This window comes from Catharus ustulatus, chromosome 36 (assembly GCF_009819885.2).
Source record: "Catharus ustulatus isolate bCatUst1 chromosome 36, bCatUst1.pri.v2, whole genome shotgun sequence".
NCBI classification, from domain to species: Eukaryota; Metazoa; Chordata; class Aves; order Passeriformes; family Turdidae; genus Catharus; species Catharus ustulatus.
The window spans coordinates 1,552,254-1,576,722 of record NC_046256.1 but is presented as its reverse complement, the minus strand read 5'-3'; the positions used below and the strand labels follow the sequence as shown (position 1 = coordinate 1,576,722).

Below are 24,469 nucleotides of genomic sequence, written 5' to 3'. Positions count from 1 at the left end.
CTCCGGGACCCCCCGACTCCTTTCACCCTCCGTGCTCGGGGAGGGCTCGCGTCCTTCCCAAGCTTCCCCCCCCTCCCCCGGGCTCGCAGGACACGGGTGGCTCCGTGTGGCGTCCGCTTCCCTTCCCCCCCCCACCCCCATCCCCCGCTCGCCACCACCACCGTGACACAGCACTTGGGGCCGCGCCCGCCGCCGCCCCCGCGCGAACACCCAAACATGGCGCTTTTCGCCCCAAACCGCCGCCCCCGCCTCGCGCACAAAGCCGCCCCGCCCCGCTGTCAATCACCCGCTCCTCCGCTTCCTATTGGCCGCCTCCCCGAAAAAGAGGCGGGACAAAGCGTGATTGACAGCGCCCCGCCGCCACGTGACCCCCGCCCGCCTCCGCGCCGCTGTGGGGGGGGCAGGGCGAGGCCGCCCCCCCCCCGGCACTCACCTGAGGCGCCCCCGCTTTGCGCCGCGACCCCCGGGCTCGGCCCCGCTTCATCCGCCCCCTCTCCGCTCCCCACAAAACCTCCCGCCCCGAAAAACCCCGGGTTGGGGGCAAAAAAGATAAAAAAAACCATCCCGGGGCAGAAAAGGGAGCCACGCGCTACGTCACCCGCGCGCTGATTGGCTGCTCGCTGTCACGTGGCTCCCCCGCGGCTTCCCACGGGCCCCCATTCATGGCCCCCTCCCCTCGGCTCCCGTGGCGGGAAAGGCGCCGCGGGGTCCTAGCGCCGCGCGCATGCGCAGTGCGGGTGCGCTGCAGCGTGGGGGGGGCACCCACGGGGGTCCGTGTTGGGGTGGGGGGGGCACCCATGAGAGATTTGGGGTCCCAAAAATTCCAGGGGTGTCCCCACGGGGGTCCCTGATGGGGTGGGGGAGGCACCCAAGGGAGATTTGGGGTCCCAAAAATTCCGTGGGGGGCACTCACGGGGGTCTATGATGAGGTGGGGGGGCAACCCAAGGGAGATTTGGGGACCAAAAATTCCGGGGGTGTCCCCACGGGGGTCTATGGTGAGGTGGGGGGGGCACCCAAGGGAGATTTGGGGTCCCAAAAATTCCGTGGGTGTCCCCACGGGGGTCCGTGAAGTGGGGGGGGCCCCCACGAGGGTATTTGGGGACCAAAAATTCTGGGGGTGTCCCCACGGGGGTCTATGGTGAGGTGGGGAGGGCACCCAAGGGGAATTTGGGGACCAAAAATTCCGGAGGTGTCCCCACGGGGGTTTATGATCGGGTGGGGGAGCACCCATGGGGGATTTGGGGACCAAAAAATTCCGTGGATGTCCCCACGGGGGTTCGTGATGGCGTAGGGGGGCACCCATGGGAGATTTGGGGTCCCAAAAATTCCGTGGGGGGCACTCACGGGGGTCTATGATGAGGTGGGGGGGCACCCATGGGAGATTTGGGGTCCCAAAAATTCTGGAGGGGGCACCCAGGGGGTCTGTGATGAAGTGTAGGGGCACCCACGGGGGAATTTGGGGACCAAAAATTCCTGAGGTGTCCCCACGGGGGTCCGCGACATCCCCGGGACACCCCCATGCCACCCCCGGTGACGTCACAATTACCACGCGTGTCCCCCTAATTAACCCCACGCCGCCCGTGACGTCACTTGTGGTGCCCCCCTAATTTTGGGGTGACAAGAGGGGTGTCCCCAACCCCACGTGACCCCTGGAGGGAATTTTGGGGTCCCCCTCTCGTGTCCCCACGCGGGAATTTCGGTGCCCGCTCTGTCACCGCCAGCGAGCCGCGCTCGGGGTTCCTCTACCTGGCAACCGATGACGTCAGAGCCGCCGAGCGTTCCCATTGGCTGGCGCTGCGTTGGGGACACGGGTGGGGCCAGCGAAGCCCCCCGTGGGGACATTGGGGACATTGGGGACGCGGAGGGGCCATGGGTGACTTGGTGGCCGCGCTGCTCTGGGGGGTTTTTGTCGCTGTCGCCGTCGGTGACCCCGGTAGGAGGTGGCGGGAGGGGAGAGGGAGTGGGAGAGGGGACACGCGGTGTGGTCTCACTTTGGTGTTTGTCCCCTCTGTGTCCCCTCTTTGTGTCCCTCTGTCTCCCCTCCTTGTCCGTCCTGTCCTTTCCCTCTCCCTGTTCTCACTTTCCTGCTCCCTCCCTGTTGTCTCCGCGCTTCCTTGTTCCGCCTTCTCCCTCCCTCCCTGTCCCCTCTCTGTCCTCTCTCCCTCTCCCTTTCCCTCTCACTTCCCCGTTCCTCCCTCCCCTTCCCTCTCTCCATCCCCCTTCTCCCCTTTCCCTCCTCCATTCCCCTTTCCCTCTCCCCCTCCCTTTTCCATTCCCATTTCCATTTCCCTCTCCCTCTCCCCTCTCCATTTCCATTTCCCTCTCTCTCTTCCCTATTTCCCCTCTCCCTCCTCGTCCCTTCCTCTCCCATTTCCCTCTTCCTTCTCCATTTCGATTTCCCTCTCCCTTCTCCATTCCCATTTTCCTTCTCCATTCCCATTTCCCTCTCCCTTTCCCTCTACCCTCCTCCCTTCTCCATTCCCTCTCCCCTCTCCCTTCCTCCCTCCTCCATTCCCATTCCCATTCCCATTTCCCTCTCCCTCCTCCATTCCCATTTCCCTCTCCCATTCCCATTTCCCTCTCCCCTCTCCCTCCTTCATCCCCATTCCCCATTCCCATTCCCATTTCCCTCTCCCCTCTCCCTTTTCTATTCCCATTTCCCTTTCCCTTTCCCTCTCCCTTCCCTATTTCCCTTCTCCCTCCCCATCTCTCCCTCCTCCATTCCCATTTCCCTCTCCCTCCTCCATTCCCATTTCCCTCTCCTTTCTTCCTTCTCCATTTCCCTCTCCCCTCTCCTTCCTCCATTCCCATTTCCCTCTCCCCTCTCCCTTTTCCATTCCCATTTCCCTCTCCCCTCCCTCCTCCATTCCCATTTCCCTCTCCTTTCTTCCTTCTCCATTTCCCTCTCCCCTCTCCCTCTCCCTCCTCCATTCCCATTTCCCTTTCCCTCTTCCTTCTCCCTTCTCCATTTCCCTCTCCCCTATCCCTCTCCCATTCCCCTCTCCCCTCTCCCTCCTCCATTCCCATTCCCATTTCCCTTTCCCTCTCCCTTCCCTATTTCCCTTCTCCCTCCCCATCTCTCCCTCCTCCATTCCCACTTCCCTCTCCCCTCTCCCTCCTCCATTCCCATTTCCCTCTCCCCTCTCCCTCCTCCATTTCCATCTCCCTCTCTCTTTTCCATTGCCATTTCCCTCTCCCTTTCCCACTCCCATTCCCCTCTCCTCTCTCCCTTTTCCATTCCCATTTCCCTTTTCCATTCCCATTTCCTTCTCCCTCCTCCATTCCCATTTCCTTCTCCTTTTTCCATTCCGATTTCCCTCTCCCTCCTCCATTGTCATTTTCCTCTCCCACTTCCCTCTCCCTCTCCAATTTCCCCTCTCCCTCCCCATCCCTCCCTCTCCCCTCTCCCTCTCTCCATTCCCTTTTCCATTCCCATTTCCCTTTCCCTCTCCCTTCTCCATTTCCCTCTCCCTCCTCCATTTCCCTCTCCCCTCTCCCCTCTTCCTTCTCCATTTCCCTCTCCCCTCTCCTTCTCCCTTTTCCATTCCCATTTCCCTCTCCCCTCTCCCTCCTCCATTCCCATTTCCCTCTCCCCTTTCCATTCCTATTTCCCTCTCCCTTTTCCATTCCCATTTTCCTCCCTCTTTTCCATTCCCATTTCCCATTCCCATTTCCCTTTCCCACTCCCATTTCCCTCTCCCCTCCCCTCCCAGACCCCGACCCTCCCCCCCACCTCCTCTCCGAGGTCCTCACCTGCCAGCCCGACCCTCCCTCCTTGTCCCTCTCGGTCACCTTGGACGGGCGCGACCTTTTCTGGTTCGATTTTCCCGGATCGCGCTGGAATCCCGGGATTCCCTCTCTGCCCCCCTGGCCCTCGGAGCTGGAATCTCCCCAGGAAATCCTCCCCGAGGCTCAGCTCTGCAAGGAAATCCTGGGAGTTCTCGGCCGGACACTCACGGGAGTCATGCCCGAGGCCAGGGGTAAAATTTTGGGAGGTGGGAGGGTGGGAAATGGGGAAAAATTGGGGTGGGAAAGGTGGGAAATGGGGAAAAATTGGGATGGAAAAGATGGGAAATGGGGGAAAATTTGGGGTGGGAAATGAGGAAAAATTGGGGTGGAAAAGGTGGGAAATGGGGGGGAAATTTGGGGTGGGAAATGGGGGAAATGGGGAAAAATTTGGATAGAAATGGGAAAAATTTGGGGTGGAAAAGGTGGGGAGTGGGAGGAAATTGGGGTGGGAAATGGGGAAAAATTGGGTGGAAAAGGTGGGAAATGGGGGAAAATTTGGGGGGGGAAATGGGGGAAATGGGGAAAAATTTGGGAAATAAAGATGGAGAATGTGAGAAAAATTGGAGATGGAAATGGGGAAAATTGGGGTGGAAAAGGTGGGAAATGGGAGAAAATTTGGTGATGGAGGGATGGGAAATGAGGGGAAAATTTGGGATGGAAAAGGTGGGAAATGGGGAAAAATTGGGGTGGGAAATGGGGAAAAATTTGGGATGGAAAAGGTGGGAAATGGGGGAAAGAATGGGGTGGGAAATGGGGGAAAATTGAGGTGGAAAAGGTGGGAAATGGGGGAAAAATTGAGGATGGAGGGATGGAGAATTAATCCCATTATTCCCATTAATCCCATAAATCCCACAACCCAATAAATCCCACAACCCCATAAATCTCATCATCCCATAAATCCCATCACCCCACAAATCCCAAAATCCCATTAATCCCATCACCCCACAAATGCCAAAATCCCATAAATCCCATCACCCCATAAATCCCATCACCCCATAAATCCCATCATCCCATAAATCCCATCATCCCATAAATCCCATCATCCCATAAATCCACAACCCCATAAATCCCATAAATCTCATCATCCCACAAATCCCATAACCCCACAAATCCCATCATCCCATAAATCCCACAACCCCATAAATCCCATCATCCCCATTATTCCCATTAACCCCATTAACCCCATTAACCCCATCAACCCCTTTCCCGCATTATTCCCATTAACCCCATCAATCCCACAACTCCATCAACCCCACAACCCCATAAATCCCATAACCCCACAAATCCCATCATCCCACAAATCCCATCACCCATAAATCCCATCATCCCACAAATCCCATTAACCCCACAAATCCCATCACCCCACAAATCCCACAACCCCACAAATCCCACGACCCCACAAATCCCACAACCCCACAAATCCCATCATCCCATAAATTCCACAATCCCCTAAATCCCACAACCCCACAAATCCCATCTTCCCATAAATCCCATAACCCCATCAACCCCTTTCCCCCATTATTCCCATTAACTTCATAAATCCCAAAACCCCACAAATCCCACAACCCCCTAAATCCCATCATCCCATAAATCCCATCATGCCACAAGTCCCATAACCCCATAAATCCCATAAATCTCATCATCCCACAAATCCCATCATCCCATAAATCCCATAACCCCACAAATCCCATCATCCCATAAATCCCACAATCCCATAAATCCCATAACCCCACAAATCCCATCATCCCACAAATCCCACAACCCCATAAATCCACAACCCCATAAATCCCATAAATCTCATCATCCCATAAATCCCATAACCCCATAAATCCCATTAACCCCATAAATCCCATAAATCCCATAATCCCCTAAATCCCCTCATCCCATTCTCCCAGCAATCCCGGAGATCTCGCTGTTCCCGGCTCTCCCTCCCGTCCCTGGCGAACCCAACACCCTGGTGTGCCTGGTGGAAAACATTTTCCCCCCCGTGCTGGACATCACCTGGACGGTGGCCGGAGCTGTGGTCACTCAAGGGGTCACTCAAGGTCCCTTTGTCCCCACGAGTGACCTCACCTTCGTCCGCCTCTCCCGAATTTCCGTCACCACCCTCGAGCCCGGAACCGTCCACGCCTGCGTGGTCACCTCGCGCAAGGACAACGCCACCATGGTGGCCTATTGGGGTTAGATATAGATTGGGGATTTATTTAAAATTTTTTGGGATTTATTGGGATTTTTTGGGATTTTTTGGGATTTTTTTGGGTCATTTTTGGGTGATTTTTGTGGATTTTTTTGGGATTTGTTGGGATTTTCTGGGGATTTTTTTTGGGGATTTTTTTGGGATTTGTTGGGATTTTTTGGGGTCGTTTTTGGCAATTTTTGTGAATTTATTTGGGATTTGTTGGGGATTTTTGGAGATTTTTTTGGGATTTTTTGGAATTTTTTGGGGTCTTTTTTGAGTGATTTTTGTAGATTTTTTTGGGATTTCTTGGGGTTTTTGGGGGATTTTTTGGGGGATTTTTAAGGGATTTTTAGGGATTTTTTTGGGTCGTTTTCGAGTGATATTGTAGAATTTTTGGGGATTTGTTGGGATTTTTTGGGGATTTTTTGGGGGAATTTTTTGGGATTTTTTGGGTGATTTTTGGATTTTTTTGGGATTTGTTGGGATTTTTTGGGGATTTTTTTTTTGATTTTTAAAAATTTTTTGGGTCACTTTTGAGTGATTTTTGTAGAATTTTTGGAGATTTGTTGGGATTTTTTTTTGGATTTTTTGGGTCATTTTTGGGTGACTTTTGTAGATTTTTTTTTAATTTGTTGGGATTTTTTGGGGGATTTTTTTGGAATTTTTGGAGATTTTTTGGGTCGTTTTGGAGTGATTTTTGTGCGTTTTTTTGGGATTCGTTGGGTTTTTTCAGGGATTTTTTAGATATTTTTGGGATTTTTTGGGGTCGTTTTTGGGTGATTTTTGTGGATTTATTTGGGATTTTTTTGGGATTTGTTGGGATTTTTTGGGGGGATTTTTTTTTGGTTTTTTTAAAATTTTTGGGGTCATTTTTGAGTGATTTTTGTAGAATTTTTGGGGATTTGTTGGGGTTTTTGGGGGATTTTTTGGGGATTTTTTGGGATTTTTTGGGTCATTTTTGGGCATTTTGGGGGGATTTTTTGGGGATATTTTGGGTCGTTTTCTGATGATTTTTGTGGATTTATTTGGGATTTATTGGGAATTTTTTTTTAAATTTTTTAGGCACTCTTTGGGTATTTTTTGGAATTTTTTGTGGGTTTTTTTGGGTTGTTTTTGGGTGATTTTTGTGAATTTTTTTGGGATTTGTTGGGATTTTTTGGGGTCGTTTTTGGCAATTTTTGTGAATTTATTTGGGATTTGTTGGGGATTTTTGGAGATTTTTTTGGGATGTTTTGGGATTTTTAAAAATTTTTGTGATTTTTTTGGTCGTTTTGGGGCGATTTTTGTGGATTTTTTTGGGATTTGTTGTGGATTTTTGGTGGTGTTTTTGTGGATTTTTTGAGATTTTTTTGGAATTTTTTGTGATTTTTTTTGGGTCATTTTGGGGTGATTTTTGTAGATTTTTTGGGGATTTGTTGGGATTTTTTGGGGATTTTTGGGGGATTTTTTTGATTTTTGGATTTTTTGGGATTTTTTTGGGTAGTTTTTGGGTGATTTTTGTGGATTTTTTTTGGGATTTCTTGTGGTTTTTTGGGTCGTTTTTGGGCATTTTTTGTGGATTTATTTGGGATTTGTTGTGGATTTTGGGGTTTTTTTGTGGATTTTTTGAGATTTTTTGGAATTTTTTGTGATTTTTTTGAGTCAGTTTCAGGTGATTTTTGTGGATTTTTTTGGCATTTGTTGAGATTTTGGGGGCATTTGGGGGGGATTTTTTGGGGATTTTTTGGAATTTTTTGTGATTTTTTTTGGGTCATTTTTGGGTAATTTTTGTGAATTTCTTTTGGATTTGTTGGGGTTTCTTGGGGGATTTTTTGGGATTTGTTGGGTTTTTTGGGGGGATTTTTTGGGGATTTTTCAGGGATTTTTTTGGGTCATTTTCGAGTGATTTTTGTAGATTTTTTGGGGATTTGTTGGGATTTTTTGGGGATTTTTGGGGATTTTTTGGGGTCATTTTGGGGTGATTTTTGTGGATTTTTTGGGGATTTGTTGGGATTTTTGGGGGATTTTTTTGGGATTTTTTGAGATTTTTTGGGATTTTTTGGGTTTTTTTGGGGGTCGCTTTTGGGTGATTTTTGTCAATTTTTTGGAATTTTTAGGGAATTTTGGGGGATTTTTCGGCATTTTTGGGGAATTTTTTGGGATTTTTTGGGGATTTTTTGGCATTTTGGGGGGGATTTTTTTGGATTTTTTTGTGTCAGTTTTGGGGATTTTTTTTTATTATTTTGGGTCGTTTTTGGGTGATTTTTGTCGATTTTTTTGGGTGATTTTTTTGGTTATTTTGGAGTATTTGGGGTAGATTTTAGGGTGTATTTTGGGGTGATTTTTTGGTGATTTCGAGGTGATTTTGGGGGTGATTTTTTGAGTGATTTTGGTGTATTTTGGGGGTGATTTTTGTGTGATTTTGAGATGATTCTGGGGTTCTGTGTCCGCAGTGGCTCCGGACACGGCGCTGGACGAGCAGCTGGACATGGCACTGGCCGGAGCCGCGTTGGCCCTGGGCATCGTCCTGGTCCTGCTGGGAGTTGTGCTGGCCCTGCTGGCCCGCAGGGACAGGAACGGTACGGCGATAAACTGGGCCTAGGCCTGGTTCTGGGCCTGGTCCTAGGCCTGATCTCAGTTCTGATCCCAGTTCTGGGCCTGCTTCCAATTCCAGTTCTGGGCCTGCTGGCCCGCAGGGACAGGAACAGTACGAGGCTAATCCTGGACTAGGCCTGGTTCTGAGCCTGATCTCAGTTCTGATTCCGGTTCTGGGCCTGGTTCTGGGCCTGGTCCTAGGCCTGATCCCAGTTCTGGGCCTGGTTCTGGGCCTGGTCCTAGGCCTGATCTCAGTTCTGATCCCGGTTCTGGGCCTGGTTCTAGCCCCAGTTCTCATCCCAGTTCTGGGCCTGGTTCCAGTTCCTGTGCTGGGCCTGCTGGCCTGCAGGGACAGGAACGGCACGGGGATAAGCCAGGCCTAGGCCTGGTTCCGGGTCTGGTTCTGGGCCTGGTCCTAGGCCTGATCCAAGTTCTGGGCCTGGTTCTGGGCCTGGTTCTAGGCCTGATCTCAGTTGTGATAATGATTCTGATCCTGGTTCTGGGCCTGGTCCTAGGCCTGATCCAAGTTCTGGGCCTGGTTCTGGGCCTGCTTCCAATTCCAGTTCCAGGCCTTCTGGCCTGCAGGGACAGGAGCAGTATGGGGATAAGCGAGGCCTAGGCCTGGTTCTGGGCCTGGTTCTAGGCCTGATCTCAGTTGTGATAATGATCCTGATCCTGGTTCTGGGCCTGGTTCTAGCCCCAGCTCTGATCCCAGTTCTGGGCCTGGTTTTAGCCCCAGTTTTGAGCCCAGTTCTGAGCCCAGTTCTGATCCCAGTTCTGGGCCTGGTCCCATTCCTGGTCTCAGTTCTGGTTCTGATCCTGGTCCCTATCCCAGTCCCAATCCCAACCCCAATCCCAATCCCAATCCCAGTTTCCATTCTGGTCCCAATCCCTGTCCCGGTTCCAGTCCCAGTTCTAATCCCATCCCTGGTCTCAGTTCCAGCCCCAATCCCAGTCCCGATCCCAGTCCTGGTTCTGATCCCAGGCCCAGCCCCAATCCAAATCCTAATCCCTTTCCCAATCCTAGTCCTGGTTCCAGTGTCAATCCTGATCCTAGTCCCAGTCCCAGTTCTGGTCCCAGTTCCAATCTCAATCCCAGTCCTGGTTCTGATCCCAATCCCAGACCTGGTTCTGTTTCCAGTCCTGGTTCTAATCCCAGCCCCAATCCCAGTCCCGGTTCCAACCTCAATAAATTGTCCCCAAATCTGGGTTTTGGGGGTGACAATTTGGGAATTTTGGGAATTTTCCCCAATTCCAGGTTTTCTCTCCACAGGTTGAGGTGATCGGCGCGGGAATCGGGAATGAATTTGGGAACTAAACTCGGCTTTTCCTAAATAAATCCAGAGCTTTGGGCAAATCCTGCGGCCTTGTTGTCACATTTCTGGTTCTGGTTTTAGTCCTGGGTTCTGGGTTTTGGGCCTGGTTCTGATCCCAGTCCCGATTCTGATCATGGTTCTGATCCCAGTTTTAACTCTAATCCTGATCCCGGTCCCAAACCCCAGCCCCAGTTCAGATCAAGGTTCTGATCCTGGTTCTAACCTGGTCCTGATCTTAGTCCTGATTCTGGTTCTGGGCCCAGTTCTGGTCCTGATCCCAGTCCTGATCCCGGTCCTAATTCTGGTTCTGGGCCCAGTTCTGATCCTGATCAAGGTCCTGATCCTGGTCCCAAACCCCAGTCCCGATTCTGGACCCAATCCCAGTCCTGATCCTGGTCCTGATCCTGGTTCTGATCCCAGTTTTAACTCTAATCCTGATCCCAGTTCTCATCCCAGTCCCAAATCCCAGTCCTGGTTCTGGGCCTGGTTCCAATCTTGATCTCAGTTCTGATCCCGGTTTTAACTCTAATCCTGGTCCTGGCCCCAAACCCCAGTCCCAGTTCTGGGCCCGATTCTGGTCCTGATCCCAGTCCCAGTTTCAACTGCTGGAATTGCTCCCAGTTCCTCCCAGTTCATCCCAGTCCTTCCCAGTTCACCCCAGTTCCCTCCCAGTTCCTCCCAATCCCCTCCCAGTCCCTCCCAGTTCACCCCAGTCCCTCCCAGTTCACTTTCAGTCCCTCCCAGTGCTCCCAGTTCACTCCCATTCCCTCCCAGTTCATCCCAGTCCGTCCCAGTTCACTCCCAATTCTCTCCTGGTCCATCCCAGTTCATTCCCAATACCCTCCCAGTCCCTCCCAGTTTATCCCAGTCCTTGCCAGTTCCTCCCAGTTCATCCCAGTTCACTCCCAGTGCTCCCAGTAACAGCTCCCAGTTTGTTCCAGTCCCTCCCAGTGCTTCCATTTCACTCCCAGGTCCTTCCAGTCCCTCCCAGTTCATTCCCAGTCACTCCCAGTTCACTCCCAGTGCTTCGAGTCCCTCCCAGTTCAGTCCCAGTCCATCTCAGTTTGTCCCAGTTTATCCCAGTCCCTCCCAATCCCCTCCCAGTCCATCCCAGTCCATCTCAGTTTGTCCCAGTTTATCCCAGTCCCTCCCAGTCCCCTTCCAGTCCCTCTCAGTTTATCCCAGTTCCCTTCCAATCCCCTTCCAGTCCCTCCCAGTTTATCCCAGTCACTCCCAGTTTATCCCAATCCATTCCCAGTTCCTCCCAGTCCCTCCCAGTCCCTCCCAATCCCCTCCCAGTCCCTCCCAGTTTATCCCAGTCCCTCCCAGTCCCTCCCACTCCCCTCCCAGTCCATCCCAGTCCATCCCAGTTTATCCCAGTCCCTCCCAGTCCCTCCCACTCCCCTCCCAGTCCATCCCAGTCCATCCCAGTTTATCCCAGTCCCTCCCAATCCCCTCCCAGTCCCTCCCAATCCCTCCCAGTCCCTCCCAGTTTATCCCAGTCCCTCGCAATCCCCTCCCAGTCCCTCCCAGTTTATCCCAGTCCCTCCCAATCCCCTCCCAGTCCCTCCCAGTTTATCCCAGTCCCCTCCCAGTTTATCCCAGTCCCTCCCAATCCCTCCCAGTTTATCCCAGTTTATCCCAGTCCCTCGCAATCCCCTCCCAGTTCACTCCCAATCCCCTCCCACTCCTCTCCCAGTCTCTCCCAGTTTATCCCAGTCCCTCCCAGTCCCTCCCAATCCCCTCCCAGTTTATCCCAGTCCCCTCCCAGTTCACTCCCAGTCCCTCCCAATCCCCTCCCAGTCCCTCCCAGTCCCTCCCAGTTCTCCCAGTTCGCAGAGTCCCTCTCGCGGCCGCCGCCAGCCCAGCCCTGCCCGGCACCGAGTGACGCGCGGCAGCCACCGGCGCCCATTGGGCGTCCCCGAAATGTCCCCAAATGTCCCCAAAACGTCCCCGCCCCAAGGGTGGCACCCGAAGCGGGGGGGACAACGCTTCCCAGTTCGCCCCAGTTCGGCCCAGTTCGGCCCAGTTCGGCCCAGTTCGGCCCAGCTCGGCCCAGTCCGCGATGTTGCCGCTGCTGCTGGCGGCGCTCGGAGCGCCCGGGGCAGGTAAAGGGGGGAGCGGATTTTGGGGGAAAAAATGGGAAAAAAGGAAAAAAATTGGGAAAAAAATGGAAAAAAGGAAGTTTGGTTAAAAGGGAAATTGGGAGGGTGGAGCCTTAAAAATTTGGGGCGAAAAATTGGGAATTTGGGGAGGTTCCATACTATAAGATTTGGGGGTGAAACGCGGATTTTGGGGTAAAAAGTGTGAAAAAAAGGAAAAAAAATGAAAAAATTGGGAAAAAAGGAAGTTTTGTTAAAAGGGAAATTGGGAGGTGGAGCCTTAAAAATTTGGGGGGAAAAATTGGGAATTTGGGGAGGTTCCATGCTATAAGATTTGGGGGTGAAACGCGGATTTTGGGGTAAAAAATGTGAAAAAAGGGAAAAAATTTGGGAAAAAAAGGGAAAAAAATTGAAAAAAAAAAGTTTTGTTAAAAGGGAAATTGGGAGGGCGGAGCCTTAAAAATTTGGGGCGAAAAATTGGGAATTTGGGGAGGATCCATCCTATAAGATTTGGGGGGGGAACACGTGGATTTTGGGGTAAAAAATGGGAAAAAATGAAAAAATTGGGAAAAAAAGGAAATTTATTTTAAAGGGAAATTTTGGGAACTCGGTTTTGTTGGATTTTTGGGGGGAAAAAAGTGAAAAAATGGAAAATTTTGGTTAAAAGGGGAAGTTGAGTTAAAGGGGAAGTTGGGGGCGTGAAAAAATTCTTAAAAATAAAAAAAAAAAAGAAAAAATCTAAAATTCAGGAAATAACCACTAAAATTTAAAGAAAAAATATATAAGTATATGAATATAAATGTATAAATACATGAATATAAATGTATAAATGACATGTAATAATACAATACATTATAATAAAATAAAAATTAAGTGATATATAAATCCCATATAGTAATACAATATATTAAAATTTAAAAACAGCTAAAAACACATAAGTCACACGTAATAATAACATGGATTATAATAAATTAAAAATTAAATAATCTATAAATCACATATAATAATTAATATATTAGAATAATTTAATAGTTAAATAATACATAAACCACACACAATAATATAATGTACTATAATAAAATAAAAATTAAATACCATATAAATCACATATAATAACATTTTACAGTAATAGTTGAATAGTGTATAAATCAAATATAATAATACAATATATTATAATAAAATAAAAATTAAATAATATATAAATGACATATGGTAACATAATAAAATAAAATAAAATAATAAAAATAGAAGTTACATGATATATAAATCACCTACAACAATATAATATATTGCAATAAAATAATAGCTAAATAAGAAATAAATCACACATAATAATACAATATATTATAATAAAATAGGAGTTAAATAACATATAAATCACATATAATAATACAATATATTATAATAAAATAGAAGTTAAATAACATGTAAATCACACATAATAAAGCAATGTATTATAATAAAAAAGAAGTTAAATAATATATAAACCACACAAAATAATACAATATATTATAGTAAAGTAAGAATTAAATAGCATATACATCACATAAAATAATACAGTGTATTATAATAAAATAGAAGTTAAATAATATGTAAATCACACAATAATATATTGCATTACAATAAAATAAGTGTTAAATAATACATAAGTCACATATTATAATACAATGTATTTTAATAAAAGATTAAATAATATGTGAATCACATATAATAATAAAATGTATTACAGTAAAATAAAAGCTGAAAAAAATATAAATCACATATACTAATATATTTTATTATAATAAATTAATAATTAAATAATACGTAAACTGCATATAATAATAAAATATATTTACACTATGTAATAGTTAAATAATACATAAATCACATATAATAATATAAGGTATTATAATAAAATGAAAGTCCAATAGTACGTAAATCACATATAATAATACAATGTGTTATAATAAAATAGAAGTTAAATAATATGTAAATCACGTATAATAATAGAATATATTACAATAATTTAATGGTTAAATTATTTATAATTTACATATAATAATACAATGTATCGTAACAAAATGAAAATTAAATAATACATAAATTGTCTGCAATAATACAATATATTAAAATAAAATACCAGCTAAACAATACATAAATCATACCTAATAATACAATATATTATAATAAAATAGGAGTTAAATAACATATAAATCACACATAATAATCCAATGTATTACAATAAAATAGGAGTTAAATAGCATATAAATCTCATATAACAATACAATATATTATATTGAAATAGAAATTAAATAATATATAAATCCCCTACAAAAATACAATATATTTAAATAAAATACCAGTTAAACAATACATAAATCACACATAATAATACAACATATTCTAATAAAATAGGAGTTAAATAACATATAAATCACATATAATAATGCAATGTATTATAATAAAATAGAAGTTAAATAATATGTAAATGACATATAATAATAGAATGTGTTATCATAAAGTAGAAATTAAATAATACATAAATCACTTACAATAATACAATATAGTTAAATAAAATACCAGCTAAACAATACATAAATCACACATAACAATATAATATATTACAATAAAATAGGAGTTAAATAATACATAAATCACATAAAATTACACAATGTATTATAATAAAATAGAAGTTACATTATGTATTAATCACAGGTAATAATATAATTTATTATAATAAAGCGAGAGTTAAATAACAAATAAATTTAATATAACACAATGTATTATAATAAAATAGAAATTAAATAATATATAAATCACACATAGTAACACAATATATTATAATAAAATAAGAGTTAAATAGCATATAAATCTCATATAATAATACAATGTATAATAATAAAATAGAAACTAAATAATACATAAATCCTCTACAATAATACAATATATTTAAATAAAATACCAGTTAAACAATACATAAATCACACATAATAATACAATGTATTATAATAAAATAGGAGTTAAATAACATATAAATCTTACATAATAACAGAATATATTATAATAAAGTAAGAGTTATATAACGTATAAATCTCATCCAATAATGCAATATATTATAATAAAATAGAAAGTAAATAATACATAAATCACAGATAATAATACAATGTATTATAATAAAAATAGGAGTTAAATAAAATATACATCACGTATAATAATACAATGTATTATAATAAAACAGAAATTAAATAATATGTAAAGCACATACAATAACACAGTATATTTAAATAAAATAATAGCTAAACAATGCATAAATCACACATGATAATGCAACATATTATAATAAAATAGGAGTTAAATAACATACAAATCTTATATAATAATGCAATATATTATAATACAATACAAGTTATATTATGCATTAATCACAGATAATAATATAATTTATTATAATAAAGGAAGAGTTAAATAACACAAATTTCATACAATAATGCAATGTATTATAATAAAATAGAAGTTATATTATATATTAATCACAGATGATAATATAATTTATTACAATAAAACAAGAGTTAAATAACATAGAAATTTAATACAACACAATGTATTATAATAAAATAAAAATTAAATAATACATAAACCACATATAATAACACAATATACTCTAATAACACAACAACCCCATAATATAAAAATTATACTTCATAATATAAAAATTATAAAAATTATTTTAAAAATTAAAAATTTATTTTTTAAATTTTTTTCCCCCCCTGCCAGCCCCGTTCGTGCTCCAGCTGTCCTCCTGGTGCTGGCTGGCCCCCGACGGCTCCCTGATGGCCACCAACGACTCTCAGAGTGTGATCCTGGCGCTGTCCAAGTCACCGCTGGTCTGCGGGGACCTGCGGGGACCCCAAACTGTCCCCTGCCCCGGCGCGGGGGGACCCTTGGGGACACTTGGGGACAGACTGGCCCAGGTCCTGGAGAAGGATCCGAGGTGGGGCCAGCGGCTGGGCCAGCGGCAGCGGCTGTGCCGGGAGCTGCCGGGAAAGGTGTGGCCGCCGGCCAGCGGTGAGGGGACACTTGGGGACATTGGGGGCATTGGGGACATTTGGGGTGTGGGGTGGATTTGGGAGATTGGGGACATTGGGGGCATTGGGGACATTGGGGACATTGGGGGGATTGGGGACATTGGGTGGATTTGGAGGATTGGGGACATTGGGGGGATTGGGGGCACATTGGAGGATTGGGGGCATTGGGGACTTTGGGGACATTGGGGACATTGGGGGGATTGGGGATATTTGGGAGATTGGGGGGATTTGGGGACATTGGGGACATTGGGGGACATTTGGGGTGTTGGGGACATTGGGGACATTGGAGGGATTGGGGACATTTTGGGGATTGGGGACATTGGGGGGATTGGGGGCACATTGGAGGATTGGGGACATTGGGGACTTTGGGGACATTGGGGACTTTGGGGACATTTGGGGGATTGGGGACACATTGGAGGATTGGGGACATTGGGTGGATTTGGGGGATTGGGGACACTTGGGGACATTGGGGGGATTGGGAGGATTGGAGACACATTGGGGACATTGGGGACATCAGGGGGATTGGGGGGATTGGGGACAGAGGGGACATTGGGGACATGGGGAGGATTTGGGGGATTGGGGACATTGGGGATGTTTGGGACATTGGGGACATTGGGGGACATTGGGTGGATTTGGGGGATTGGGGACATTGGTGGGCATTGGGGACATTGGGGGGATTGGGGATGTTTGGGACATTAGGGACATTGGGGAGATTGGGGACATTTGGGACATTGGCGGCCATTTTGGAGCACATTTGGTGACACCATCAGGACATTTGGGGCCATTTTGAGGCCATTTTGGGGCCATTTTGGGACACTTTTGGGACACATTTTGGACACATTCTGGGGCACATTCTAGGGCACATTGGCGGCCATTTTGGGTCACATTACTGGCCATTTTGGGGACATTGGCAGCCATTCTGTGTCACATTGACGGCCATTTTGGGGACACATATTTGACACATTCTGGGGCACATTGGTTTCCATTTTGGGTCACACTGACCGCCATTTTGGGTCACACTGACGGCCATTTTGGGTCACATTGGCGGCCATTTTGGGGACATTGGTGGCCATTTTGGGTCACACTGGTGGCCATTTCGGGACACATTGGCGATCATTTTGGGACACATTGGTGGCCATTTTGCGGCCATTTGTTGAGTATTTTGGGTCACACTGACGGCCATTTTTGATCACATTGGTGTCCATTTTGGGTCACATTGGGGGCCGTTTTGGGTCACATTTGTGGCCATTTTGGATCCATTTGGGGCCATTTTGGGGACATTTTGGGACACATTTTGGACACATTCTGGGGCACATTGGCGGCCATTTTGGGGCACACTGACGGCCATTTTGGGGCACATTGGTGACCGTTTTGAGGACATTGGCGGCCATTTTCGGTCACATTGGCAACCATTTTGGGTCATATTGGCATCCATTTTGGGTCACATTGGCGGCCATTTTGGGGCACATTTTGTGGACCATTTTGGGTCACACTGATGGCCATTTTGGGTCACATTGGCGACCATTTTGGGTCACATTGGCGGCCATTTTGGGTTATATTGGCGACCATTTTGGGGACATTGGTGGCCATTTTGGGTCACATTGGCGGCCATTTTGGGTGAGATTGGTGGCCATTTTGGGTTACATTGGCGGCCATTTGCGGTCACACTGGCAGCCATTTTGGGGCACACTGACGGCCATATTGGGGCACATTGGCGACCATTTTGGGTCACATTGGTGGCCATTTTGGGTCACATTTGGGGCCATTTTGGATCCATTTGGGGCCGTTTTGGGGACATTTTGGGACACATTTTGGACACATTCTGGGGCACATTGGCAGCCATTTTGGGTCGCACTGACGGCCATTTTGGGTCGCACTGACGGCCATTTTGGGTCACATTGGGGGCCGTTTTGGGACACATTTTGGGGACCATTTTGGGTCACACTGACGGCCATTTCGGGACACATTGGCAGCCATTTTGGGGACATTGGTGGCCATTTTGGGTCACACTGGTGGCCATTTCGGGACACATTGGCGATCATTTTGGGACACATTGGTGGCCATTTTGCGGCCATTTGTTGAGTATTTTGGGTCACACTGACGGCCATTTTTGATCACATTGGTGTCCATTTTGGGCCACATTGGGGGCCGTTTTGGGTCACATTTGTGGCCATTTTGGATCCATTTGGGGCCATTTTGGGGCCATTTTGGGACACATTTTGGACACATTCTGGGGCACATTGGCAGCCATTTTGAGTCGCACTGACGACCATTTTGGGGCACACTGACGGCCATTTTGGGTCACATTGGCAGCCATTTTGGGACACATTTTGGGGACCATTTTGGGTCACACTGACGGCCATTTTGGGTCACACTGACGGCCATTTGGGGCACATTTTGGGGGCCATTTTGGGACACATTGGTGACCATTTTGTGGACATTTGGTGGCCATTTTGGGGACATTGGCAGCCATTTTGGGACACATTGGCAGCCATTTGGGGTCGCATTGGTGTCCATTTTGAGTCACATTGGTGGCCATTTTGGGACACACTGATGGCCATTTTGGGTTACATTGGCAGCCATTTTGGGACACATTGGCAGCCATTTTGGGACACATTGGCGGCCATTTTGGACACATAGGCAGCCATTTTGGGGAGATTGGCAGCCATTTTGTGGACCACATTTGGTGACACCATCAGGACATTTGGGGCCATTTTGGGGCACATTTTAGGGACATTTTGGGACACATTTTGAGGCCCATTTTGGACACATTCTGGGGCACATTGGTGGCCATTTTGTGGGACACGTTTGGTGACACCATCAGGACATTTGGGGCCATTTTGGGGCCATTTTGGGACACATTTTGGGACACTATTTGGACACATTTTGGACACATTCTGGAGCACATTGGTGGCCATTTTGTGGCCATTTTGAGACACATTCTGGACACATTCTGGGGCACATTCAGGGGCACATTGGGGCCATTTTGGGTCACATTGGCGGCCATTTGGGGCACATTTTGGGGGCCATTTTGGGTCACATTGGCAGCCATTTTGGGGACATTGGGGGCCTTTTTGGGTCACATTGGCGGCCATTTTGGGTTACATTGGTGGCCATTTTGGGCGAGATTGGCAGCCATGTTGGGGCACATTGGCGGCCATTTTTGGGACATTGGTGGCCATTTTGGGGAACATTGGCAGCCATTTTGGGTCACACTGATGGCCATTTTGGGTCACATTGGTGGCCATTTTGGGGCACATTTTGGGGACCATTTTGGACACATAGGCAGCCATTTTTGGGACATTAATGGCCATTTTGGAGACATTGGCAGCCATTTTGGGGGACATTGGTGGCCATTTTGGGGCACATGGAAAGCCATTTTGGGTCACATTGACGACCGTTTTGGGGACATTGGCGACCATTTTGGGTCACACTAACAGCCATTTTGTTTCACATTGGTGGCCATTTTGGGTCACATTTTGAGGCCATTTTGGGGCATATTGGTGACCATTTTGAGTCACACTGATGGCCATTTTGGTTCACATTTTTGGCCATTTTGGGTCACATTTGGTGGCCATTTTGGGTCGCACTGACCGCCATTTTGGGTCACACTGACCGCCATTTTGGGTCACATTGGCGGCCATTTTGGGGACACATTTTGGGACACATTTTCGACTCATTCTGGGACACATTGGTGGCCATTTTGGGAACATTTTGGGACACATTTTGAGGCATATTGGTGGCCATTTTGGGTCACATTGGCGGCCATTTTGGGACACATTTTTGACACATTCTGGGGCACATTGACAGCCATTTTGGGGCACATTTGAGGCTATTTTGAGTTACATTGGTGGCCATTTTGGGTCACATTGGCGGCCATTTTGGGTCACATTGGCGGCCATTTTGAGTTACATTGGTGGCCATTTTGCGGCCATTTGGCAGCCATTTTGGGTCACATTGGCGGCCATTTTGAGCCACATTGGTGGCCATTTTGGCTCCCTTTGGTCACACCAATGGATGTCCCCGATGTCCCTTTGTGTCCCCAGCGCCGCCGCGGCTGCGCATCGTCCCCGAGCGCTCGGGCCACGCGCTGGCCCTGACGTGTCACGCCTGGGGCTTCACCCCCCCCGAGGTCACCCTGAGGTGGCTCCGCAACGGGGAAGTCGTCGGGGACACTCGGGGACAATCGCGGGCGCTGCCGGTCGGGGACGGAACATTCCGGACGCAGGTGACGATCGAGGTGGCACCGGGGACAAGGGACACCTTGGAGTGCTCGGCGCTGCACCCCAGCCTGCAGGAGCCCGTCAGCGTCACGTGGGGTGAGAGTTTTGGGGCGATTTCCGGGGATTTTGGGGGTTTGGGGTTTTTTGGGGATTTTTTTTGAATTTTTTTGATTTTTTTGGGGTTTTTTTTGGGTTTTTTGGGATTTTTGGGGGTTTTTTTTTTGGTTTTTTGGGGATTTTTGGGGAAATTTTTAAGGATTTTACAAAAATTTTTGTGAATTTTTTTGGGGGATTTTTGGGGGGATTTAAAAAAAATTGTTTGGGAATTTTAGGGGAAATTTTGGGGAAATTTTTGGTGTTTTTTTATTTTTTGGGATTTTTTTGAATTTGGGAATTTTTGGGGGATTTTTTTGAATTTCGGAATTTTTAGGGAATTTTTGGGGCATTTTTTGAGGATTTTTTTAATTTTTAAATTTGGGAATTTTTTGGGATTTTTTTTGCTAATTTTTTGGGGATTTTTTGGGATTTGTTTGGGAATTTTTTGGGAAATTTGTTTGCAATTTTTTTGTGACTTTTTTGGGATTTTTTGGGGGGGATTTAAAAAAAATTTGTTTGGAAATTTTTTGGGATATTTTGGGGGATTTTTTTTAATTTGTTTGGGATTTTTTGGGAATTTTTTGGAAATTTTTTGGGAACTTATTTTGATTTCTTTGGGATTTAAAAAAAAATTGTTTGGGATTTTTTGGGGAGTTTTTTTGGATTTTTTGAGGATTTTTTTTTTTTAATTTGGGAATTTTTGGGGGGGAATTATTTTGTAAAATTTTTTTGGAATTTGGGAATTTTTGGGGAATTTTTTTGGGAATTTTAAAAGTTTTTTGTGAATCTTTTGGGGATATTTTGGGGGGATTTATTTTTGAAGTTATTTGGGAATTTTTTTGGGAAATTTTTTGGGAACTTATTTTGATTTCTTTGGGATTTCAAAAAAAAATTGTTTGGGATTTTTTGGGGGGGATTTTTTGGGGATTTTTTAAAAATTTGCTTGGGAATTTTTTGGGGTATTTTTTTTTTAATTACAAATTTGGGAATTTTTCTGGGGGTTTTTTTTGGGATTTTTTCCAAAACTTGCTTGGGAATTGTTGGGGAATTTATTTTTTTTTAAATTACAAATCTGAGATTTTTTTTGGGGCGATTCCTGGCATTTCTCTCAGCTGTCCCCGTTGTCCCCACAGCCCCGGGATTGTCCCCAAGCCTGTCCCTCGTGGTGGCCCTGGCGGTGCTGGCCCTGCTGCTGGGGCTGCTCCTCTTCACCTTCGGCCTCTGCCGCTACCTGGGCTCAGGTGAGCGCGGGACTTTGTCACTTCTGTCACTTTCTGTCACTTTCTGTCACTTTCTGTCACTTTCTGTCACTTCTGTCACCAATTCTCATTTTTTGGTAATTTTTTGTAATTTTTTTGTCTTTTTTTTGGTCATTTCTTGGTCACTTTTTGGTAATTTTTGTCTTTTTTTTGTCATCTTTTTGGTAATCTTTGGTCATTTTTTGTCACTTTTTTGTCATTTTTTTGTAAATTTTTTTGCCACTTCTTGGTCATTTCTTGTCATTTTTTGGGCCATTTTTTGTCATTTTTGGTCATTTTTTGGTCTCGCATTTTGTCAGTTTTTGTCACATTTTTGTCATTTCATTGGTCTTTTTTTTTTGTCTTTTCTGTCATTTTTTTGGCCATTTTTTGTTATTTTTTGTCCTTTTTTGACATTTTTTGGGGTAATTTTTTTGTCTTTTTGGTCACTTTTTGTCATTTTTTGGCAATTTTTTGGTCATTTTTTGGGTCTTTTTTGTGTCATTTTTTGTGTCATTTTTTAATCTATTTTTTTTACTTTTTTTGTCACTTTGTCACTTTTTGGTAATTTTTGGTCACTTTTTGTCTCGCTTTTTGTCACTTTTGGTCACTTTTTGTCACTTCTGTCACTTTTTATCTTTTTTTGTCATTTTTTAGTAATTTTTTAGTCTTTTTTGACATTTTTTGGTCATTTTTTATAATTTTTTGATCATTTTTTGGGGTATTTTTGGTCTTTTTTGTCACTTTTTGTAATTTTTTTGTCCTTTTTTGGTCATGTTTTGTAAATTTTTTTGGTCATTTTCCGCCATTTTTTGTAGTTTTTTGGTCATTTTTTAATTCTCGCTTTTTGTCACTTTTTGTCATTTTTTGTAAATTTTTTCGGTCTTTTTTAAAAATTTTTTTGTCATTTTTTGGTCACTTTTTATCATTTTTTTGTCATTTTTGGAGATATTTTTGGTCATTTTTGGTAAATTTTTTTGGTCATTTTTGGTCATTTTTTGTAGTTTTTTTATCATTTTTTGTGTCGCTTTATGTCACTTTTTGTCATTTTTCTGGTAATTTTTTGTCATTTTTTGTCACTTTTTGTCACTTTTTGTTTTTTTTTGTCTTTTTTTGGTCATTTTTTTGCAATTTTTTGTAATTTTTTTGTAATTTTTTTGTCTTTTTTTGTCATTTTTTGGGGATTTTTTGTCACTTTTTGTCATTATTTTTGTCATTTTTGGTCTTTTTTTGTAACTTTTCTCACTTTTTGTATTTTTTAAATCTCCTTTCTTGTCTTATTTTGTCTCTTTTCTGCAGTTTTTTTCATTTTTTGTCACTTTTTGTAATTTTTTTGTCCTTTTTTGGTCATTTTTTGTAAATTTTTTTGGTCATTTTTGGTAGTTTTTTTGTCACATTTTTGTGTCACTTTATGTCACTTTCTGCCATTTTTCTGGTAATTTTTTGTCACTTTTTGTCATTTTTTTATCTTTTTTTTTGGTCATTTTTTTGGTCATTTTTTTGCAATTTTTTGTCATTTTTTTGTCATTTTTTTGTCTTTTTTTGTCTTTTTTGGGTCATTTTTTTGGGATTTTTTGGTCACTTTTTGTCATTTTTTGATCATTTTTTGGGTCATTTTTTGTCTTTTTTTTGGTCACCTTTTGTCATTTTTTGTCATTTTTTGTCACTTTTCTCACTTCTTGTCATTTTTAAATCTCTTTTTTTGCCTCATTTTTTCTCTTTTCTGTTGTTTTTGTCACTTTTTTGTCACTTCTTGTCACATTTGTCCCATTTTTGTCACTTTTTTGTCTCTTTTCTGCTGTTTTTTATCCCTTTTTGTCCTTTTTTGCCCCTTTTTAATTCCATTTTTCTCAATTTTTACCCCATTTTCTCCCCCCAGGTTTCACCTCCAGTGCCACCCACGCAGGTGAGGACCCCAAATGTCACTTTTGTCACTTTTTTGTCACTTTTGTCACCTTTTTTGTCATTTTTTGTTGCTTTTTTACCATTTCTGTCACTTTTTCTCCCATTTTCTCCCTTTTTGCTCATTTTCTCTCTCTTTTTTTACATTTTTCTCCATTTTCCTCGCTTTTTGTCACTTTTTTGTCACTTTTTGTCGCTTTTTGCATTTTTCCCCTCAATTTTCCTTCCTTTTTCTTGCTTTTTTTGTCAATTTTTGTCATTTTTTGGTCATTTTTTGTCAATTTTTTGTCAATTTTTGGTCAATATTTGTCATTTTTGTTAATTTTGGTCAATTTTTGTCCATTTTTGTCATTTTTTTGTCAATTTTTGCCCATTTTTGCCCCATTTTGTCTCCCCAGGTTACTCCCCCCTCCCAGGTGACACCTATGCAGGTGAGGACCCCAAATTTTGCTTTTTTTTGGTTATTTTTGACACGTTTTTGTCACTTTTGTCACCTTTTTTCCCCATTTTTGGTCGTTTTTCTCTTCCCAGGTGGCATCTGAGGAACCTCCCAGGACGGTGACGGCGACAGCCCCAAAAATCCCCAAATTCAACCCAAAAATCCACCCCAAAATTCCCAAATTCAGCCCAAAAATACACCCAAAAAATCCCCAAATTCAGCCCAAAAATCGCCCAAAAATCCTGAAATTCAGCCCAAAAATACACCCAAAAATCCTGAAATTCAACCCAAAAATCCACCCAAAAATTCCTGAAATTCACCCCAAAAATCCCCAAATTCAACCCAAAAATACACCCCAAAATCCTGAAATTCAACGCAAAAATCCACCCCAAATTCCCCCCAAAATCCCAAAAATCCACCCAAAAATCCATCCAAAAAATCCCTGAATTCACCCCAAAAATCCACCCAAAAATCCCCAAATTCGCCCCAAAAATCCTGAAATTCACCCCAAAAATCCCTCCCAAAATCGCCAAAAAATCCACC

At 44.2% G+C, this 24,469-nt stretch overlaps 2 protein-coding genes across 2 annotated transcripts; both read left to right on the top strand.

The window, feature by feature from the left end:
• The first annotated feature begins 1,703 nt into the window (after positions 1–1,703).
• LOC117009796 (HLA class II histocompatibility antigen, DM alpha chain-like) lies at positions 1,704–9,897 on the top strand. Its single transcript, XM_033084129.2, has 5 exons — positions 1,704–1,934; positions 3,715–3,981; positions 5,686–5,970; positions 8,402–8,527; positions 9,817–9,897. The coding sequence occupies exons 1-5, from the start codon at positions 1,871–1,873 to the stop codon at positions 9,819–9,821; spliced, it is 747 nt and encodes a 248-aa protein (XP_032940020.1). The 5' UTR covers positions 1,704–1,870; the 3' UTR covers positions 9,822–9,897.
• Positions 9,898–19,665: 9,768 nt separating this feature from the next.
• On the top strand, positions 19,666–24,112 carry LOC117009797 (translation initiation factor IF-2-like). The gene is made up of 5 exons (XM_033084130.2): positions 19,666–20,347; positions 21,481–21,588; positions 23,465–23,491; positions 23,886–23,918; positions 24,019–24,112. The coding sequence occupies exons 1-4, from the start codon at positions 20,046–20,048 to the stop codon at positions 23,905–23,907; spliced, it is 459 nt and encodes a 152-aa protein (XP_032940021.1). The 5' UTR covers positions 19,666–20,045; the 3' UTR covers positions 23,908–23,918; positions 24,019–24,112.
• Positions 24,113–24,469: the final 357 nt, after the last annotated feature.